The 23,542-nt window shown below is 37.5% G+C and overlaps 1 protein-coding gene across 1 annotated transcript in view; it reads right to left on the reverse strand.

Moving 5' to 3' along the window:
* LOC118768406 overlaps positions 1-23,542 on the reverse strand; it is a 73,510-nt gene that overhangs the window by 41,211 nt on the left and 8,757 nt on the right. Inside the window, exons 3-4 of the mRNA XM_036514792.1 lie at positions 12,981-13,052; positions 3,434-3,591 (exon numbers count right to left, since the gene is read on the reverse strand). Coding sequence (XP_036370685.1) covers positions 3,434-3,591; positions 12,981-13,052 — 230 coding nt within the window. The remainder of the gene's footprint in view (positions 1-3,433; positions 3,592-12,980; positions 13,053-23,542) is intronic.

A 23,542-nucleotide genomic window follows, 5' to 3' on the forward strand; every position in this document is an offset into this window, starting at 1 on the left:
ATAAACATGTTCTTATACATTAACAAAGACTATAAACCTTTTCCTAATTTATGAACTATAAACATGTGAACAATAAACATGGTCTTAATGCATGAACTGAGCCAAAAAATATTTGAATAAAATTAGAAAACATTAGCAATAGTATGCTGCTCTTTTGAATATATAAGTTTAAGGATGTATGTCAGTATTCAGTTTTATTTGAAGATTTCTTGCCAATTAGGAGAGAACCGGTTTCTAATCTAGGCTCTTCATTAGAGTTTCAACAACATTAACAGGGTACTTTTATATGTATGTATGTATGTAGTATGTATGTATGTATGTATGGTATGTATGTATGTATGTATGTATGTATGTATGTATGTATGTATCTACGTATGTATGCATGTATGTATCTACGTATGTATATATGTATGTATAAGTACAGATTCGTATGTTTTGCACTATGTATGTATTCTCATGCATACACTTGCGAATCTAGACATAATTGTATATATATAAATGATAAACTTGTGGAGAGTTGTACAGATTTTTACAGTTCCGGTGATGTATGTATATATATATATATATATATATATATATATATATATATATATATATATATATATATTAAAAGCAAAATGAAAGGACAAACTGCTTGGCAAGACTTGTCAAGGACATTTAATTTAAATATATAATAAAATGTTATAATACATAGTCTATTAGTCTTTTATTCTTTTACTTGTTTATGAATTTATTTTCCAAGACTTCTGATGTGAAATCCCGTGTTGAAACACATATTGTTGTATTTCGGGATGGTCATATTTTTTCGCCAAATAAATATACCTTTATTATTGTTCTTATTCTAACTCATGACCATTGTCTGAAAATCTTTCGTCGCACATCTGTGACCTCTTCAGTGACACGTTTCGTCTTCGTGTGTGGCCCTGCTCCACATATTTGATTCTACTCTTCTTTTGGAAAGTTGTATGTATGTATGTATGTATGTATGTATGTATGTATGTATGTATGTATGTACGTGTATATCTGTGAGTATGTGTGTGTATGTGTGCATGTACGTGTGCACATATACATTTCTATACATAATGACGTGTATGTTTTCTTGGGTGGTGTACGTAATCGATCCCCATATTATGTCCATCACTTGGAACCATGGCTGCCTTTAACAGAGGCTTCTTCTCTGTTGTAAACAATCAAGGCATGTCTCTGGTTTGAGGATATCTTCCTCCCTTTTCTCCAGCCAATCACAGCAGCCTTGGAAAGGGTCACGGTAAAGACATTTACCAGCCTCATATACTCAAAACAAGTCTTGTTCGTGATCCGATCTAGGTGAACACTGGCCCATAATATCAAGGACATCTTAAAGTATCATAGAGGCATCCTACTTGGCAAAGCATCACCAGTCACTCGATGTTTTCGCTTCACCGACCACTCTACCCAACGCCTCTCGATTTTCAAGTTGACCTTCAGCACCGGATTCTCCATTTCTTCAGGAAAGTGATGTATATCTTCTATCTCAAAACTTATATAACTTTTGATTTCAATTCCTGCCCACGCCGCAGATTTTACACACACAAACATCTCACCTCGGTCATCATAGTTACTCTCTTCATACTTTATCACACACACACACACGCACACCTCTTCCCCTAGCGTCTTCTATCATTTACACATACATACAAACAAGTATACACTGGTACATGGACCCAGACATATTCATGCACACTTACTCTTCAGACACACACACACACATGTGCTCTCACACATTCACTTTCTTAAACCTTGCTTTGGTTTGTACCTCTAACTCATTCACGTCTCTCTCCTCCTTTTACCTTTCATTACTGCTTGGCCGCTATCAACTGCAACCATTTCACTCCCATATACATAACCGCCACGCAATCGCTCTTCTTCCGTCTCTCACTAATTGTGTTCACTCTTCTTCCAATAAAAAAACACTTTTGCTCTTCTCTCCTCCTTCTGACACCCATTTTCTTACCCTCTCTTCACACATGTGTACCAACGCCTTGATTGAACCGTCTACATTATTTGATCTTCATGAAGTGTGCCATCTTGTCAGACTTTTTATATTCCTGATTTTTCTTTTGTTTCTTGGAATTTATCTTGTCTTGATATTTGATCTTCTCAAATAATTTTCTTCTCGCATTCGAATTTTAGCTTCTAGTTTCTGCTGAATCTCTCCATGTCACGTCTTACAGTCTTTACATTGTTCACAAAGCATTGAGCAGCAAGCATGATGTTAGCATTTTGATAACCGGTACGAAACATAATGATACATGTGACTGTTTTCCAATATTCAGATGGATCCCAGTTCTCCATGTCAGCTAAATTTTTCTCAGCTACAACTTTATGTTTATGCTCTCCAACGCCATTGACTGTTCACGAATACCTTAAGCTTTTCCTGAAAAAATGGGATATAAAGATCGTCATATTTAATCCGAACACTGCACATTTTCCTCCATATGTTCATCCTCTATGTTCATTATTCTAGTGAGGGTCATGAAGATAGAGTCCTGAAGTACCTCATGCATAGGGTCCTATCAAAAGCAATTGTCAATACACTTTCTGGCTGGATTCTCGAACGGGACCGACTGAAACTGGATATTATCTCACCATCTTGTTCTTGGTCTACCCTTAGATTTTCTGCCGGTTTGGAGAGGCGCCGTCATCTCCGAAGCATGGACCCTGTCAAGTAGTGTTATTCTAGAGATTCTTCGGAGGAAATTAATTTCGGCCTCTGTTTTTTTGTGATCACACTCTTCCGGTCGTTAATCAACATTCATGTCCATAGATGAGGGTAGGCTTTCTTACCAAGCTGCCCTTTTCTGAGGATCGAATACTAGAGCATTTATTGTACCTCGGGGAGGTCATTATGCCAATAAAAAACGCTCGCACTTGTTCAATTTCACTTCTTTATGATTCGTCAATTTGTTTAATCATTTGTTAACGAATTATTCTCTCAACCAGTTATGGTTGTTAGAGACATTTTGTCGCCATTCACGACCTCTTCAATATCAATCTTATCTTCTGGTTCTATGCTTATGTAGTCGTACGGATGTGAGTGAGAATGTATGTGAGAGAGGGTGAGTTAGAAGGAGGATGTGTCTCTGTACATGTGTGTATGTGAATGCCCATTCATGCCTGCGTGCGCTGTTGTGTGTATGTGTGTGTCATTATGTGTGCTTGTGTGTGTGTGTGTGTGTGTGTGTGTCAATTAGGGTTTGTGTGATACAGTTGACTCCTTAAATGCATCAGAAAGAATATGTGAAGCGTATGGATGGTAAAACGTTTATTTCTTTATATCTGTATCTGTTGTTCCTGTTTCGTAAGACATTATATTGTGAGCTGCAGAGAATAACCGGAATTTTCTTTGTGTTAATAATAAAAGAACAAGAGAAACAAGGAGGATTTTACTAACTTGTACATTGCGAATATTTCGGTATTGGTATTCTTTTGCCGAGATCTGACTGACACTCGCCACTGACATTCACAGTTCTGTTATAGTTATTTCTCATATATTTCACCAAGGCTGGCAGGTGACATCCACACATCAAATCCTTATTGCCTTTGAGGTAGCTGTAATTATAAAGAGAACTCTAACTGAATACGCTTCAGATCAAAAGAGAAACTTCTGTTTGATTTAAGAAGAAACAAGGTTTATAAAATTTGAGCAAGCTTATTAAAGTTATGACATTCAGGTTTATTTTTTCCAAAAGATGCTGATAGCATCAATAATGTGAAATGGTTTTTACTGGAAAGTGGAACCATATAAAGTTCCTGTTCTCTTTTAGCTAACATTGTTGAATAATAAAGTGCCTTTAAGCGAGAAGACTATTAGCCACTTGAAATGATTCCATTTTATGGTGGTTTAGGGCGGTTTTGGTGTCGGAGGTTTGGTAATAACAACCTGGCCATTGTTTCTGACTAAAACACATTTTGACGGGACGTTGTGGCACTAGGAACGTTGTGATTGTTCTACGCACCAGCTGTCTTTAAGGTTGGAGATGTACCACTGCAGAAACTGAAGAAGTACAGAGATGTATTCTTTTTTAGTTTCTATGGCAGACATGCACGTGAATGCTCATAATTAGCAAGGAGAAAATAAAATGATAAAGGTTTATTTTTCGAAATATCATTAAATATTTTCTGCTTTTTCTAAACAATAATGATGGCATGGCACAGCCATTTGGCTCACCAATTCTGTGCTTCATCTTTCCCTTCTTTCCATGCCATAACTTCCCTTCGTAATCTGGTGTGTTTATTTAAATAGTCTACGAATGTATATAGTGAATTTCTCTGTCCTGGGTGTCGGAAAGACACTCGGCAAGAAATGGAAACAAAATTGAAAGAATGAAATTACCCAGCTGGATGACAAAAGGAAAGATATTGTTATGTGCCGAGGATCCTGAAAAGGGAAATGTTGCATCCAACTTTAGACCAATAACAGGCTTCTGCTAATGTGGAAACTAATGTCAGGTGTTTTGGCCGGTGAACCGTATAGATTCTTGAAAAAAGTGGACTGCTAGATATTGAACAGACAGGGTGCCGAAGGAGGGGTCGGGGAACGAAGGATCAGCTCTTAATTGATGATCTAATTAGCAGGAACTGCAAGAAACGACACACAAACCTGAACATGTTATGGTTGTCAATCTTAAAGCAAACGATATGAAAGCACTCACCTGGATAATAAGAACAATGGGAATGTATGGAATAGTAGAAAATATGTGAAGCCTCACATGGAATGGCATGAAGGACTCGTGAACGAAATTGGCAGCATGGAATCAAGCATTAAGAGAGGCGAAAATCAAAAAGAGGAATCTTCCTGGGAGATAAAGTGCCCCCACTGATCTTCGTGCTAAGAATGATTTCCTTGATTGAAATACTACAGAAGACAAAGTTGGGGTATGATCTGGGAAGAGGTAAAGGAAAACTAAACCACTTGCTATTCCTGGACGACCTGAAGCTATTCACAAAAACTGAATCAGAACTGGACAGCCTAGTCCAGTCTGTGCGGATTTTATCCAATGAAATTAAGATGGAGTTTGGAGTCTCAAGATGTGCTACGACGGTGATGAGACGAGGAAAGCTTCTCAGGACAAGGCATATGGTTGCTAAGTGGTGAAAGGATGAGGGCAATTCAACCTCGATCCAGCTATAAATACCCGGAAATACTTGAGGCAGATAGAATCAAACACAACGACATGAAGGAAAAGACAAAAAGAGAGTACCTGAGGCGAGTGAGAAATATATTGGCTTCGAAGGTAAATGCCAGAAATTTCGGCAATAAACTCGCACGCAGTCGCAATAGTTCGGTATGGCGCTGGAATCGTGAAGTGGAGAGAGAAGAAACTAAAGGAGATGGACAGGAAGACAAGAACAATGAACAGGGCTTACATCTCTTACGGCTGTTATTCAAAGTACGGCGTGCAGATACTCTAATGTTAGACTTCCTGGAGTCAGAAGTAGAGATTAATAGTTCTCTTATATTTCTATTCCGTCTAAATGCTACAATAGGCTTTGTTGAAGTGAAAATATTTTCTGCTTTGAATCAAACTGTATTTCAGGTTCAGCATGAACTAAGCTCACATTTCTTTCTTTTGGTCTTTAATTATTCTTCACATATAAACGCAAACGAATATATACGAATATAATTATTTGGGGACATATTACAGAATTCCGCGTATCAGAATTGGTAAGGTACAATTAAATAGGATGGAGAGAAAGAGAGAATATCTTCTTTAGATAGCATTCTAGATATACTTCGGAGACGTAAGACAAACATGATACAATAAAATGTATCGGTCAAAGAGACTACAGGGAGTATACATAGGAATGCAGTATATAGATGACATACAATATATAGTGGACATGTATAGGTAATATACTACATGATATACCAAACAGGTAACAAACTAGATTTAGATGATATACAAGATATATGTAGCTAATCTATAACATACAGATTACCAACTATTAGATAGAGCTGACCTCCTAGCTACAGCCGGCAAACACATTAGGTATTTTGGTCAAAGTCGATAGTTTTTGCTGACCTGCAAGGTATTGCTGAGTAAAATACCAGTTATATCTGATATAATAGCTTTAATTGATAAACATCCTAAATAAATCTGGAAATTAAGGCAGGTATATCTGAAATAATAGGCTTTTCAAATAATTCGCTCACATTCGTCACTCATTTTTTTAACAAAAATAATCTTCAGAAAAGAGAATGTTCTGAACCCTTTACACTTTGGCCGAACCATTACCGAGTATTTACTTATTAATTTATTTATTAATTTACTTTTTAAGTTACCGTAACCACGCTACAATTATTTTAATTCTAAATTATTTATTCCTTCAAGAAAATATTTTGTTTTAATTACTATGTCATCCTTTGTTAATACGATGTTAATTTCTTTCCTTCGTAATTCTCATTAATTCAATCAGTCTTCTGAATCAGTGACTGCAACCATAGCTACGACCTGGCGCGATGTGTAATGAGCAGTATGGATGTAGTATCCTTATACCCATCCATTGATGTTGACACAGAAGAACTGGGCCCCTTCCTGAAACTGACAGTTGACAAGGCTTACTTAGATGAATATGACATTAGTCGTTTCTGTCCCACTACATCGGTAAAGGGTTGACCCCCTACTATCACCTCAGTGGCCAAGAAGACTCCTAGAGAGAGAGATGGAACGGGTGGACCAGCGCTATACCAACCACTCAAAATGATGATCGTGTAAAAGAGATGGTTGCACGTGCGATGAGTACGAGCGAGTCCCCGGGTGACAGTTAAGGGCCACATATTCAAGTTTAATAACAAGATATACGCCTAAGAGGAAGGTGTAGCCATCGGTGTGAGTGTCGCTGATGATGAGGCTAACCTATTTATGTTATGGTCGGATAGGGACTCAAAGGGAGATTAGCAGGGAACTCTAGAACCCTAACCATGTGCTGCCCCTATGTGGTTGATATCGACATAGTGGCCAAAGTGAAATAAAGTTACAGTAGACAGCCCTAACACGCACCCGAAATATAGGCTACTGGATTTAGATGCGGAATACTGGCTGGAAACTAAGAATAGTAAGGTCCAGGTCTTTCATTTCCACTATGCCCAACCTATGGCTTCTAAATACTTGGACCACAAGAAGGAAGCTACTGCAGACAACGCAAGTTTCATATTCTAATAGTGGACTTGGTGAGAGTGATGAGGAATGTGTCACGCATTTGAGACCTTTGTGAATTGGAAAGACATATAGAACACTTCATCCACTGCGTACAGGTCACTGGCTACAACCAAAAGAACAGGATTAGAGTGTACAAAGAAGCCAGGGCTAAGTACAAGGCCATCATAAAAAGTGATGGAAACGGGATGCAAATGAACCAGGAAAAACATAGATAAGTCCAACTCATGGTATGACAACAAGAAATAACAGAATGTCATTTTCGTTGATGTTGACCCAAATGGCGAACAAGCATACCATCTTAGAAAAGGAAAATCTATGGATAAAAGTAGTAGAAAGGCCGGAAACCCATATAAAATCTTGATCTGTAGAACTTACTCCTTCGGTAGGTCCCTACATGTACGGGAAACAATTGCATAGTATGAAAGCACAGGTTAACTGTGAGATTAGGAATGTAGTCTAAAGTTTACGGAGTATTGAAGGACGGTGCAGAAACAAGACAGCTTACAAAGGGGAGACAGCACCCACAATAGGGGAGCAAGTAGGCGAATACTGGCGAGAGCTCAAAGAGAAAAAAAGGCTCGTCATTGTTCAGCTAATATGCCAAACACAACATAGAAGCTCGGTTAATAACATAGAGGCAGTTGTAGAGGAATTCCAGATCATTATAAATTTAAGACATGATGCGGATAAAGCTGTAGAACAAGACTGGTCTCATATTCATGCGAGTAGACCTGTAACGGATAAGAAAAAAGCAAAACAAATGTTACGACTCAATCCATACTATTGGTGCGGAGGCTTACATTTTAAGTGTAACTGGTCTTGTAAAACTTTTTAATATTTTGAGTCTGGGAAATTCGGATATAAAACCCCACATCGCAGAGCGAGAAAAGAAAGTTCGAACGAATAAAAATCTTCGAAGAAAGTATTGCTAACAAAACAATCTAAACGAGGCTCAGAAAAGCAAATTTGTGTTCTTGAAAATGAATAATGTGGAATGCCAAGTTACAATTGGATACGTGCCGAGATATCACAACACTAAACGCAGATACGTGGAGAAAATCGGAAAACATAGGTCGAAAGAAAATTTGAAAATTGCACGTGATGTTTCAGGAAAAATTTGCGTTTGAAGGGCAAAATGATAAGTGATGTGACATTTCGTGGAGAAACCTTAAAAGCCAAGGGTTTAGTGCGGAATAATATGACAAATGTATTTGAAACAGACTGGATGGAATTATTTAACTGATGGGACTTCACCATCATTTTGTTTTTGTAAAAATGTGAATGGTTCTTCCGGAGGAATTAAGAAAAGAATTAAAGAAAATTTTTCTTATGAATTTGGTTTTTGTACCAAACAAAGGCGAAGGTTCAAGTAAAAGAAAATTTTCTACCGGTATTTAAACCAAAAAGGACTGTACTTTTGTCAACGTCAAAACGAGTTAACGAAGAGTTGGATAGACTTGAAAAGCTTCGAGTTATTGAAAAACTTGACAACGCTGAATGGGTGTCCCCAACAGTTTATATCAAGAAAAAAGATCTGTGTATATGTTGAGTTTTCAACAGAGATAAACGAATATTTGATGCCATATAATTACCCCTTACCAAGTCCGGAAGAAATTTTCGCGAATTTGGAGGAAATTTTTTTCGAAGTTGGACCTATCTGAAGCACACCTGCGGGTACAAGTTGATGAGAAATGTTCAAAATTACTAACGATAAATACCCATATAGGAGTGTATAAATTTAATCGACTTCCGGCGCTTGACATTTTTCTAGAGAACCCATTTCTCGTCACCAGTCATTATTTGGTTCAAAAAAGGTTCACTCTTGAGACGTGACATGAAAGAAGATCACAGATTCATTCTCCCCGCGGGATTAAACTCAGAAAGTTTGAGGGAAACCAATTGACCCAATTCTCTGACGTTTCCGATGGCATGCAGGTATCGAAGAATGGTTGAATGATCAAATCCAAGCTTATCTGCCAGTTCCTCAACAGTTACGATGGAATTTTTCAGAACGTCCTCGTCGAGTTCTACAGATCTTCCTGGTTGAGGCTTGTCTTCTAGGCTGTAGATTCCGACTCGGAAGTTTTGGCGCCATTGTTGACACTGGTTAAACTTATTCCTCGCACTTTCCATTGCATTATTGCCTTTATTGAACTCATGAAGCAAAATAAGCCGAATATGTTCCTTTGTCACTTCCATTATAGCTTTGAAAATATAACTGTTAAAATCGAACTGCACGCTTCAAAACTTACACTAAGAATATGTTCAAGGTAGAACTACTACCTGCTTTTATAACAAGTTGATGCAGGTAGTTCATGCAACTGAAAAAACGCATTATTTATGGGATGACCCAGTTTGTACATAAACACACACATGTATAATTATTACTATTATTATTATTATTATGATATATTCACATGATTACCAAATTATCAAAAGTAATAATATCCGTAACATTTCCATTCCGACATGTTTGATGATTGGTGCTTTCGCCTCTGCATTTCCACCATGAAACCATTTGGTAATTTGATTATCGCAAGAATATAATATTCTTTCTATTACAAGCACAATGTCTGAAGATTTATGGCTGGGGTCTTATCGATTACATCCACCTTAGTACGCGATTGGTATTTAACTTATCGTCTCCGAAAGGCTGAAAAGTAAAGATTGCCTCGGAATTTGAACTCAGAGCGTATAAACGGAAGAAATAGCGCCAAGCACTTTGTCCAGCATGATAACGATTCTGCAAGCTCGTCGTCTTCAATTTTAGCACAAGGCCAGCAAGTCCAGCAAAGCGTGTAAGTCGGTTATAGCGGCCCCTCTCCTCAACTGGTACTTAATTTATCAATCTCTAAATGATGAAAGGTAAAGTCGACCTCGGCGTAATTTGAACTCAGAACATAAACACGAACAAAACGTCGGCGACCATTTCTTTTTGGCCAGCATGCTAACGGTTCTGCCGGTTCGCTGCCTTGGTCTATGATATAACATTAAATAAACTATACTAATATACCAATTTTATTGCCTAATAACAGACCCCCAGTGCTTCTTTTTTTTCCTGATTTTTAGGTAACTACATACACATACACACACACACATACACAAACACACACACACACACACACCACACACACACACACACACACACACACACACACACACACACACACACACTAAGATATGATGTTTTAGTTTCGATACTGTATAATGAGATTCGCTCCGCGGATAATCCGGACGACAAAGAAATAAAACTCACAGTATACTGGAAGCCGTAGTCACTCATAATAAAAAGGAGTACTGGTGTAATGTCCCCGTGAAAATCTCAATAAAATGTAGACACAACAAACCTGACATAGTGATTTGGGATGGAGAAGAGAAATTGTGCAGAGTTGTTGAAATCAGCTGCCCAGCGGACATAAACATAAAGCTGAAGATCTGCGAAAATGAAAATACCTACGATAAACTATTAAGAAATTTGCGGTTACTCTATCCAGATTACAAGTTCAGGTTTATACCTGTAATTATTAGGACCCTGGGATATGTAACACACTACCTAAATACTAATCTTGAGAGATTAGGCTTCACAAAACCAGAAAGTAGAATAATGAGCAGTGGTCTATCTGCAGACGGAATCATCTTCCATGTATAAATTCATGGAACTTCTTTACCGCAGATTTCATGGCTGATGTTTCTTTCTCTATTTGACTCTAACTTTTCTCAGCCGGAAATAAGGAACGCAAAACACGAGCTACAGCTTTCACGATACCATCTTCATATTTGTGTAAAATTACAGCTCAAATACCAAATTTTACTAGCATTTGATGCCACTACCATTTCTAAATTCGGGTCAAAACGTGATAAAGACAATTCTGACGTTAAGATGCTTTTAATTTCTTTAAAATCATTTTGGCATTTGTCCGACCAGTTCCACTTAACGTCCTTTTAACAAGTTAATCAGCGGTGCTCTCAAATCATGCATATACGCTATGTGTACCTGGTAGTAATTTGCGAGCCCCACCCCAATGCTTGTAACGTTGTAATGTTTGTCGGGGGAGGCATATTCTATATTGCACTCGCCTTTGACGGGTCTGGTCTACGTCTATTTTCATCTATAATCTGCCCGAGATATTTTATTCTTGGCACAAGAAATCCACAGTATTCCTCGCTAAACTTAATCTTTTATTTTTTCGAAGACCTTTTTAACATGCTCAGCATGCTGACCACGAGATTCACTTATTTTGATTATGTTGCCAGGATAAGCTATTGCGAAATACGAACCTGCGAGCATAGTGTCCCTAACTTGCTGGAACCTACTTGGTGCTAACATAATACCAAAAGGAAGTCGACTAAATTTATATATTCCTTTATGGGTATTTATCGTTAGTAATTTTGAACATTTCTCATCAACCTGTACCCGCAGGTGTGCCTCAGATAGGTCCAACTTCGGAAAAATTTTCCTCCAGATTCGCGAAAATTTCTTCCGGACTTGGTAAGGGGTAATTATATGGCATCAAATATTCGTTTATCTCTGTTGAAAACTCAACATATACACAGATCTTTTTTCTTGATATAAACTGTTGGGGACACCCATTCAGCGTTGTCAAGTTTTTCAATAACTCGAAGCTTTTCAAGTCTATCCAACTCTTCGTTAACTCGTTTTGACGTTGACAAAAGTACAGTCCTTTTTGGTTTAAATACCGGTAGAAAATTTTCTTTTACTTGAAACTTCGCCTTTGTTTGGTGTAAAAACCAAATTCATAAGAAAAATGTTCTTTAATTCTTTTCTTAATTCCTCCGGAAGAACGATTCACATTTTTTACAAAAACAAAATGATGGTGAAGTCCCATCAGTTAAATAATTCCATCCAGTCTGTTTCAAATACATTTGTCATATTATTCCGCACTAAACCCTTGGCTTTTAAGGTTTCACCACGAAATCACAGGCTAAAGAGGTCTCCACCCACGTAAAGTGCTGTTATCCTCTTTGAGATTTTAAACCGGAAACCAAACGATAACAAAGGAGAACTACTACAAGCAGCTTGAGTAGATTAATTCAGCGCTAGAAGAAGAATCACCATCTTTGGTTTCAAGACGAAAGGTATTCTTCCATCAGGATAATTCTCGGCCACATACAAGAAGATTGAAATTCCAAAGGCTGGAGCAGTTTGAATGGGAAACGTCACCCCACCCACCTTATTCACCGGACATTGCCTCATCTGATTATCATTTATTCCACAGTCTTCAAAATCATTTGGACCGAAAAACATATGAATTCTGTAGACGAGGTCAGAACAGTAATGGAGGGGTATTTTTGTCACGGACAAGTGAATTTTAGATGGGCCTCGCAAGTCTACCAGATAGATGGGAGAGCGTTATAGAAAATGAAGGAGAGTATATTTTTAGATTAAAAAAGAACTTTGTTTATCTTAATTTTGAAAAATAAAAGATTAAAAGCTGCATTATTTATGGGATGACCCAATACATACCCATACACAAGCATTTATGCATGTATGTGTCTGGGCCATTATATCATCTCCAGTTTATTATGTATATTTATAAACATGGATGAAATTAGGCTAAATCAACCCAGATGCTATCTGAACATAGATTTACAATGATAAAACACAATACTCGGAAATAACCTTTTCGAACCACTAAAATTAAAAGCAATTCATCGTTATTTATTGTCACCTGTCTTTCACAAAGAACTGAGAAACTGATGATCTCTTCTATATAAGATCTTAATTTTCCAATAAGCAAAGAGATTCGTTTTACTTACATGTGACTTATGCTGGGGAGGAATAAGAAAGCACCATCCTCATAGTTTTTTATTCGATTATCATGCAAATATCTGAAAAAAGAAAGATAAATATTATACACATTAAAATAAAAGTAAATAAATCTGTTTTCTCTTGTTCAGTACTGTCTAAAATGCTCTTTACTCAACACGAACTGAATAAATGTTCATGTTCGCAGTTCAGTTGTTTATTTCTTTGAATTGTTCTTATGGCAGTGTTGTTTGAACAGGAATAGGTTCCTTCAATCTGATTCAGATTTCCTAAGCTAAGAGAAAATCTTTTGTGAAACCCCTAACAACAAAAGATGGAAGATGATAAAATATAAAAATGACACAACAACGAGACTCTGTTATGTGCATATCATGGGGTCTATACAACATTCTCATCTATGATAGAAATATTATTTTCCATGTAGGCACAGGTATGGCCCTGTGGCATAACGATTGCTTGTCACAGACATGGATTCCTTAGTAGCACTGTGCGCCACCTGGGGTAAGCGACGTCTACTATAACCTTGGGTCGAATAAGCCCTGTGAGTAAATTTGCGACTGGAAACTGTGTGGAGGTCCGTCGTATATATGCGTGTGTATTTGCTTTTGTGTTTATCCCCCAACACTCTTGTCAACAGGTCTTGGGTTGTTTACGTCGACGTAACTTAGCGGTTCTTTATTAGAAACATCAGAACATTTCTACGTGAGTCCCATTGGTTGCATGCAACTTGCTGAGTTATCCTTATTTCTATTCTTCCTGAATCTTTCAAATTATAAGGGTTGTTTATGGACACCCTGTATATCCTTTATAATATCAGTCCATACACTCACAGGCTCAATGTTGTTGGAAATACTACTTGAAGGTTGTATATAATTCGAATTCTAGAAAACCTGCAAAGTCCCACGTATTGAACTAAAGTACCGTAAAGTACGTCAGTTATATATGAGATATATATTATTTCAGAGTACAAACTTACTCAAGAAACGCTGTTAAATTAAATCCATTTTACAATGTATAAAACTGCCACATGCCAGTTACCTTAATGAGAACAGAGATATGATACAGAACTAATTAATGTCTACAATCGTTTCATTAGCAGTCTTTCAAAGAACATTAAGTGATAAGGAAACCGCTACCGTTGCGGACATGATATAATATATATTCCGTCCCCATGGTTCTGGTTGCGATTCAAATCTGTTAATATTACAATTAGACACACATTGAAGGTCTTCTCATGAAGTTAAAATCATTAACATTTAAATAGTAGATATATGAAAGAGTAGTTAACTGAAGATACTGAAATACTGGTTAATATATGGACAACAATTGACACCAAATAAGTTGCCTAAAAATCAGTGAAACGTTATACATATTCACTTGTCAGATAAATTCGTTAGATTGACAGAGAGAGGGAGAGAGGGGGAGGAAGTGATATTCGTTAGATAGATAAAAAGATAGATAGATATATAGATAGATAGATAGATAGATAGATAGATAGATAGATAGAGAGAGAGATAAACAGACAGACAGACAGACAGACAGGAAGACAGACAAATAGATAGATAGACAGGCAGACAGACAGACAGACAGATAGATAGATAGATAGATAGATAGATAGAAAGATAGATAGATAGATAGATAGATAGATAGAAAGATAGATAGATATGCAGGCAGGCAGACAGACAGGTAGATAGATAGATGGATGGATAGATAGATAGATACATACATACATACATACGTACATATATTTATACATACATACATACATACATACATACGTACATATATTTATACATACATACATACATACATACATACATACATACATACATACATACATACATACATACATACACACACACGCCAGTCTATATACTCTGGTTACTACTGCAAAGCAGGACATGAATGACATTGAGAAGGTAAACAAAACCGAAACAACAAAGGAAGTACCATCATGGGTTTTGAAGACAGAGAAGAACATAACTGCTTTACGGAAGACCAAAAGTCATGTAATGATGCTTATTGCGTGCAAACAAACAAATCCTTATGCGTCCCAGCAACAGAAAGTAAAAGAGATAGAAATGATGTTTGGAGACAGCAAAAAGAGAACTGATTATCCTGAAGCAAGAGCTAAAAGTTGTCAGTGAATTAACTTCGACATCAGAAGAGAATAACCGAGAGAAGAACAATAAAAATTCAACTGGAACCAGGCAGCAGTAGACAGACATGAGAGGAGGAGGAAGAGCAGTGAACATTACAGAAGCTCCTTCATTAGGAGACATAGACTCCTTGTTGAGGAAAATCTGGAGTGAAGAGAAGGAATTTAACCAAGATGTTCCATGGCTAGAAGAAATCCGAAAATGTCATTGCTCCTGCATTACATCCAAGACATACAACATTGATGGTGAAACCCTTGCAACTGTGATCCAGAAACTCCAGGATGGAAAAGCATCTGGAAGAGACTAACTCGCTGGATATTGGTACAAGAAGCTAACATTCTACCGACCATATCTTATCGAACTTTACCAGCAAACTCTCATTGGGAACGGTAGCATACCACCCTGGTTAGCTCTGACAGAGACAAAGTTGATCCCCAAATGCAGAACCATCAACATAGCAAACAAATCTACCGGCCAATTGCCTGCCAGAACTTAATGTATAAGATATATACAGCATGTTTAAAACTCTTCCTCCAGGACCAGTGTGAAACTAATGACATCCTCACTGCAGAACAAGCAACTGGGAAGAAGGGAGTTTGGGGCAATGGCGAATAATTGTTAATCAACAAAGGTGTGATGTCAGGTGCGAGAACGTAGGAGGAACCTCGCTTCAATGTAGCTAGACTACAAGAAAGCCTTTGACTATGTTCTCTACACATGGATGCTAGAAGTCCCTCAACTTGCTGAAGTTCCAGTGAGCATGGTCAAAACCATAGTTGACCTGACTTCATCGTAGACCACCATATTGAAATTAAACGCAAAGAGTGACTGTATAATCACTGATAGAATACAATGTCGCAAAGGCTATTCGAAGGCAACAGCCTCTCTGTGATAGTGTTTATACTTTCTGTAAACCCTTTGTCATTCATGTTATTGAAGTCTAAAAGATATCTCACTGGTTCACACGGAAACAGAAACACCAAAATTACACACTGTTTCTTTGTGGATGACATGAAACTTTATGCAAAGAATATGCAAGGGATAAAAAAAAAGAGGACGAAGAAATAAGGACCCACATTATGGTAGAAGCCATATCCACTCATAATAAAAAGGAATACTGGTGGAATGTCCCATGCAGACCTCAATAAAGTGTAAGCACAACAGACAGGAAATATATAAAATAGTAAAGAAATATATAAGGATTTGGGATTGAGAAGAGAAACTGTGTACAGTTGTGGAAATCTGCTGCCCAGCGGATGTTAACATTAAGCTGAAGATCAGTGAAAAAGGGAATACCTACACTGAACTATTGAGAAATCTGACGATACCCTATGCAGATTACAAGTTCAGGTTTGTACCTGTAATTACTAGCGCACTGGGATATGTAACACTACCTAAATACCAATTTTGAGAAATTTGAGCTTGTCAATACCAGAAACGTAAAGCTAATTCAAAGATTACAGATCCAATTTCTCACTGGAACTGCAAAATTCGGTAAGACTTTCCAGAAGTTTATCATTTAAATATATTTGAGCGTGTCTATATATGCAACTATACGCATGAGAAAACGTACACAATGTAAAACAAGAATTTTCACATATACATACATACAAAACATACAAGTATGTATATACACACCAGTTCTATATTTATACTCTTTATTATTAATGTATATATGTGTGTGTGTGTATGTGCGTGTGCGTGAGTGTGTGCGTCTATGTATGCGTATATATATATATAACGGTAAGCTTTATGAAAATATACAAAAGACGAAGACAAGTTTACGGATATAAACAAAAGACGAAGGCAGGTGGAATACAAACAAACAATTGTATTAGTATGGCGCTCAGGAAATATAAATGAAACAAGTCTTTAACGTTTCGAGCCTACGCTCTTCAACAGAAAGATACACAGAAAAGAAACACAGAAAGAAGGAGAGAAAAAAATGCGCGAAGAAGCTAGCGAATCAACATGGCGATGTGATTTCGGCCAGAAGTCAAAGATCAAACATGAGACGCAATATATATATATGCGTGTTTATGTGTGTGTGTACATGTGTATTTATAATTGAAATAAGAGATCTAAAGATTCTCGTTAAAGAAAATCCTTTGTTGCGCTCAAATGATTCGAACTTAGACTCCGACACCTTTACCAGTTGGTTGGGTAATGTGTGACTGTAAGAGGAATCCAGGTGATCAGATACAGAAGCAGTTGTGTGGGTAAACAAATTAAATACAGCAGCTTGGGCTTGATATACAAAATATATGGTATATTTATATATGTAAAGAGAAAGAAAGTAAAGACTGAAGATTTTTAGACGATGAATATTTGAGCATAAATATATAAATATTTATATGTTAATAGATCAAACTTACACTGCGTACAGACGACAGAGAAAATTAAAGGGGAGGAGGCAAGGTGTTACAAATCCAACATCCGTTTCTGGGGCTCAGAAATCCGTCATAATATTTGTAGTTGTAGCTCATCAGAATATGTGGCCAGTAATGGAATCAAATAAACGTTGGGTAAGTTGACCCTTCCTCGTCAGGGTAGAAGCAAGATCTTACATTTCAGATCGTGATGCAGAGAAGTTTAAAGGGGGGGGGGGTTAAATGTGTAGAGCAAGCAGTTTTGGAGAGGGAGAAGTAGAAGTCTCGGTGGAGAGTGGGATTGTTGAGGCAGAGAAGGATGAGAGGATAAGGGAGTTGGGTGGTGAGTGGGAGGGGTGAAATGGCTAGTAATTGAAGGGTAGTTAGTTGTTAGGTTTGTGAATAGATGTCAAAATTTAGGGATATTGGTTATAGAACAATGGGAAGTTGAGACAATGTGAAAGATGTTGTGATCCTTAATGTCGGATTGTTATATCACTCTCTTCGCTATAACAGTATAGTTGTTAGACCAGTAATGACACGGCTATCTAAAACTGCCTACTTCGTACTCTGTCCCTCTCTATCTTTCTCTCTTTATATACTAACCGACGTCACCTTATTTATAGTGACTCACATATTACACGTGACGTGGGAGGGGTCTACCATTATTATTTCTATCCCAACAACATTTCCCCTTTTACGACTTTCTTTTTTTCTTATGGAGTGTCATTTTATTTCTTTTAATTGCAATACTCTTTATATCACCCCACTTCTCATTTTTGAGGGGTATTTTTTCTTAGTCACATATTTAATATTTTTTTCCGTTTGGTATCCACTTCCAGGAACCATGTACATCTTCTTTTTCTTACGCTTGTGCGCCTGGGTTCAATCACCTGTAGTGGTGTTGGTACTTGAAAAGTATCATATAGCCATTCTATTGGTTCTTCCATTCTCTTGGTTTCGTTCTCAACGAATCTTTATTTTCTTCAGTTGGTTCATGTATCTCTTGTATACGCCTTTTCTACTTTTTACCAACTATAGCATTTTCCTATGCATTTGGTGATCGCACCATCTTCCCAACTCTGTTTTTCATTCTTATATGCCTTCATAAATACCTTTTCACTAAGTTTGAAAAATCTTACTGTATTTTCCCTTGTAATTTTTCTTTTCCTGCCCGGTGGCAATTGTCGAAGACTGGTTTTATTTTCCTCGCAAACTTCAACTCTGCTGGTGGTATACCTGTTGGTGTATTTGGATTTGGTGTCACACGGTATGCTCTTCAGTATTATTGTAGAGCTACCACGCCCGTGACCTCCTTATTCGTCTTTCTCTTGAACGTATCGACAGAGCGTTCTGCTTGTCCGTTAGATCTCAGATGGTACAACACAATAGTTACATCCTCTACTGCGACTATTTCACAAATCTTTTTATATTCAAGAGACAAAATTGTGTTCCGTTGTTAGACACCATCGCCTCTGTCATGCCAACCTCGCAAACACTTAAAGAGAAAAAAAATTGTCGCATTTGAGGTAGTTGGGTTTTTACACTTTCAAATGTCAGACCATCTAGAGAAACTATCAACTACCACTGAGTAGTATGAACCGTTTATAGGACCAGTAAAATCGCAACATAATCTGGCGAGAACATTTTTTCCAGCATTTGCTGATGAGTTACTATTCATTAATTACAGCATTTGTTGCTGTAATATTAATTATTGTTGTTTTTGTAGCGTCTGATGTTGTTCTTGCAATTGCATCTGCTGCTGCTGTTGTTCTTTCCGTTGCTGCTGTTGCTGTTTTTGCAACTCGAGCGAATTGGCCACCAAATTTTCCGTAATTCTGCGATTTTTTTCCCGTAAAATTCGCACAAAAGAAAAACTTTTGTTTGATAATTCCTCGTGATTTTGTTCATTTCTCGTCGCATCTGTTATAATCCTTAATGTCAGATTCTTAACGCCCTCTTCGGTATAGCAGTATAGTTTTTAGACCAGTAGAAACACGACTAAAACCGTCTACTTCGTACTTTCTTTCTATACTAACCGACATCACCTTATTTATAGCGACTTCCCACACCACTCGTCACGTGGGATGGATGTGGCATTATTACTATTATTCCCACAACTAAAGGGAAGGGCAACTATTAAAGAGAGGGAAAGGTCAAATTTATAGATTCTGATGGTGTGGCTAAGGGTCAATTCGACAAAAAGAAGTTAGTTGGCGGAGGAGGGAAATTACTAAGGTAAGTAGAAAGGTATGAGAGAAGATAGAGGGTAGTGGACAGAGTAAGTGAGGGGTAATTTGGTAGTTAAGACAGCAGCAGTTATTGCTAGAGGCTTTAGGTTGAAGAGGGGGATCAAGTAATGTAGGTGGGTTGTCGGTGAAGGAGAGTACTGAGGTATGTAGAAGTGTATGAGAGTAAAGGAGGGAAGAGGAGTAGATAGACTGGTACCGAGAGCAGTGAAGTAGTTGTGGGTGATTTGGGTTGTAGAGAGATGGAGAAAAGGGGAAGAATACAAGGTGTGAGGATGGGGTGACTGTAAGGGGGTACGATGTACAGGGTGAAACGAATGTGCAAAGGTAATCATAAAAAGGAATAATTCCGTAGAAAAAGTTGTATTAATGCAAGGGATAAGTTGCTAGTGAAACCTAGTTGCATCTTACGGTCAATAGTAATCCGATTACATAGATTTAACAAAATGGGAAAATGATGAGTGAACCTGTGTTTGCAAGAGAGTATTACATCTGGGAATCTATTAAATAATGAGGGGTTGTGGTTGCGAAGGATGCTTAGCGATTCCCTTAAACACAACTTACAAAAGCCGAGATTAGTGTCGTATGGGGAACCTCTCTTACGATGGACCAGAGTAAGGTATGGGGAATATTTCGATATTTGAGTTTGTGCATATAAGTTGCTAAGGAGGCATATCATTTAGAATTAGATTAGAGAAAGCAAGTTCGTGCGTGCTCGATGGTGGTGCCTGAAATCAACGGTGCTGCCTATGTAGACCGTTTTTTTGGTGGGAGCGTGGTGTTACTACTCGGCATTTGTAGATTATATTTTTGCATAGTCAAGAACCTTAAGAGGGTAAAGTTGAGACACCCAGAAATTGCAGGTTTTTCTGCCTCACCTACGGTTGCAATCTATCGACGGGAAGGTCAGGTTCGTAAGATATGTTATCAACAAAGCGGAACTGGGGGTATAATCAGTACCAGTATTGGATTGGGAAGGGATATCATCACTGCTATATGTAGTCATATGGGTAGTATTGTAGAGCGAGGCATTACAGTGGGGAGGCGTGTTGTGACGGTAATGTTACTAAGTGTTGTATTATTGCATCTAATTGGATTGGGTTGGGGTCAGTAGTAAAGATTGTAGGGTTTAAAGACAGGTTTGAAGTGTGTGTCAGTTAGATGAGGGTAATTATGGATCCTAAATTGGGCATGGGGGAGATGGAGATTTTAATAGATGATTTGCCAAAATACAGAAGAAACGAATGACAATAATGACGAGGAAATTGGATACAAGAAAGAAAAAAGGGAAGGGTAGAAGAAGAGGAAGAAGAAGTATGAGGATGGACATGATGATGATGATGATGCTACTGAATATGATTATAAGAAAAAGAAAAACAACAGGCTGAGATGAAGATAATCATAAAGGAAAAAGATGTCAATAGTTAGTTGTTAATGATGAAGATGACTAGGATTATGAAACTGATGAGGATGGATATTGTGTAGATGAAAAGATGAGGAGAGGAGCAGAGGGAGAAGACGATGGTGATGATGATGACAAAGACAGGGGCAACGACGACAGTGACGACGACAGTAATGAACATGATGATGATGATGATGATGATGATGATGATGATGATGATGATGATGGTGATGGTGATGTGTGATGATGATGATGATGATGATGATGATGATGATGATGATGATGGTGATGATGAGTACGACATCATGATATTGAAGGCGATGATGATGACGATGATAGATAGATGGAGATTATAGAATTAATAGCCCCTGTGGCTAATAAAGAAAGGATTATTATTATTATATTATTATTATTCAGTAGTTTTATTTTTATAGCGTGCTTTCACTTCACTACCGAGCGCAGCTCTGTGTGCCTTGGGTATGTGCTGTGATTTGTTGTGATGCTCTGATGGTTATTGTATGGAAAGTGTTCTGCGTAGGATGTGTGCAGTGCCTAGTAGTGCAATTTTCTGTATGTTATATGTGTTTGTAAGTCCTGGTGTTTTTGTTATGTATTTGTCTGAATATTTTTTTTATCATGCCTAATGCACCTACTATGATAGGAATTGTTTCTGTTTTCAGATTCCACATTCTAGTTACCTCTATTTCCAGGTCTTTGTATTTTGAAAGTTTCTCCATTTCTTTTAGAGACACGTTGTCATCTGCCGGTATTGATACATCAATTAGAAAGCATTTTTTTTCTTCATGATCTCTGACAACTATATCTGGTCTGTTGGCCTTAATTTCTCTATCTGTGTGTATCGGCATATCCCAGAGTATGGTTGCTTCTCGTTTTCTGTGACCTTTTCTGGTGTGTGCCTATACCATCTTTTTTCTGTTGTTATTCCATAATGTTGGCATAGCTTCCAATGTATGTAGGTTCCAACTGTGTCATGTCTGTGAATATATTCCTTCTTAGCCAAGACTGGGCAGCTAGAGATAATATGATTTATTGTTTATTGTCCATCTCCACATATCTGCAGTTACTTGTAATATTTCTTTTCGTTACATGTTTTTGGTAATTTCTGGTGGGGAGGCTTTGTCTTGTGATGCAATTAAAACCCTCTGTTCCTGCTTTGAGTCCTGAGCTTCTCAACCATTGCTGGGATTTTTTCTTTGTTTTTTTTTGCGTTTAGTTTAGTCCAGTATTTACCATGAAGGGGCTTTTCTTGCCATCATTTTATCATGGTTCGTTTCTGTTCTATTTTTAGTTTGGATTTCATTTGTTTTATAGCTTTTGTTGTTTCTTCATCTTCTTCTTCATGTTTATTAGGTGGTATGATTTCTTGTTTGTATTTGTCAGCTTCCTTAAATACTGAGAACATTTTTTTGTTTTGCTCGTGTTTTGCCGCTATCTGGATCAGTTTTCCTTCCTTCTGAAGTAGATATTTTTGCAGTCCTATGGTGGTTATTTTATAGTAGTTTTCCAGCTGTATAAGGCCTATCCACCTTCTATACGTTGTATATATAGTCTTTCTATGTCAGATTTTGGGTGATGCATCCTAGATCCTGTCATTATTTTTCTTGTTTTCCGATCTATTTTGGTCAGTTCATTTCGTGTCCAGTTAAGGATATTGTAGCTGTAACTTATAACTGGGACAGCTAAAGTGTTGATACCTATTATCTTGTTTTTAGCATTGAGCTCTGTGTTTAGTATTGATCTAACTCGTCTATAATATTCTTTTTTTATTTTCTCTTTCATTGTGTGTGTTGTGTCTTATCTAGTTCATGGATTCCTAAGTATTTGTAAGTTTGGCTTTGGTCTAATTCTTTTATTTCATTGGTTTTATCTAGTGTGATGTTGTTACTCTTAACTAGTTTTCCTCTTTTCAGGGTTACTTTGGCGCATTTTTATAATCCAATTTCATATCTATTTCTTTGGTAAATCCATGAACTGTCTTTAATAGTGTTTCCAGCTGTTTGTCATTTGCAGCGTATAGTTTTAGGTCATCCATATATAAAAGGTGGCTGATCGTTTTGCCGTGACATTTATATCCGCATCCAGTTCTATTTAGCATATCAGATAGAGGTGACAGTGCCAAGCAGAAAAGGAGTGGAGAGAGCGTGTCTCCCTGGAATATTCCTCTTCTAATGGGGATGTCTTTGGTTTTCATGTGTCCCTCTTTGTTTGGAGGTGTAGGACTGTTTGCCATTATTCATAGAGTGCTCTATGAATTTTATGATTGTTGGTGCTACTTTGTTAATGCTAGTGTTTCGAGGATCCATGTGTGGGGGATGCTATCAAACGCCTTTTTTGTAGTCAATCCAGGCCATA

Source organism: Octopus sinensis, linkage group LG29 (assembly GCF_006345805.1).
Source record: "Octopus sinensis linkage group LG29, ASM634580v1, whole genome shotgun sequence".
Classification (NCBI taxonomy): domain Eukaryota; kingdom Metazoa; phylum Mollusca; class Cephalopoda; order Octopoda; family Octopodidae; genus Octopus; species Octopus sinensis.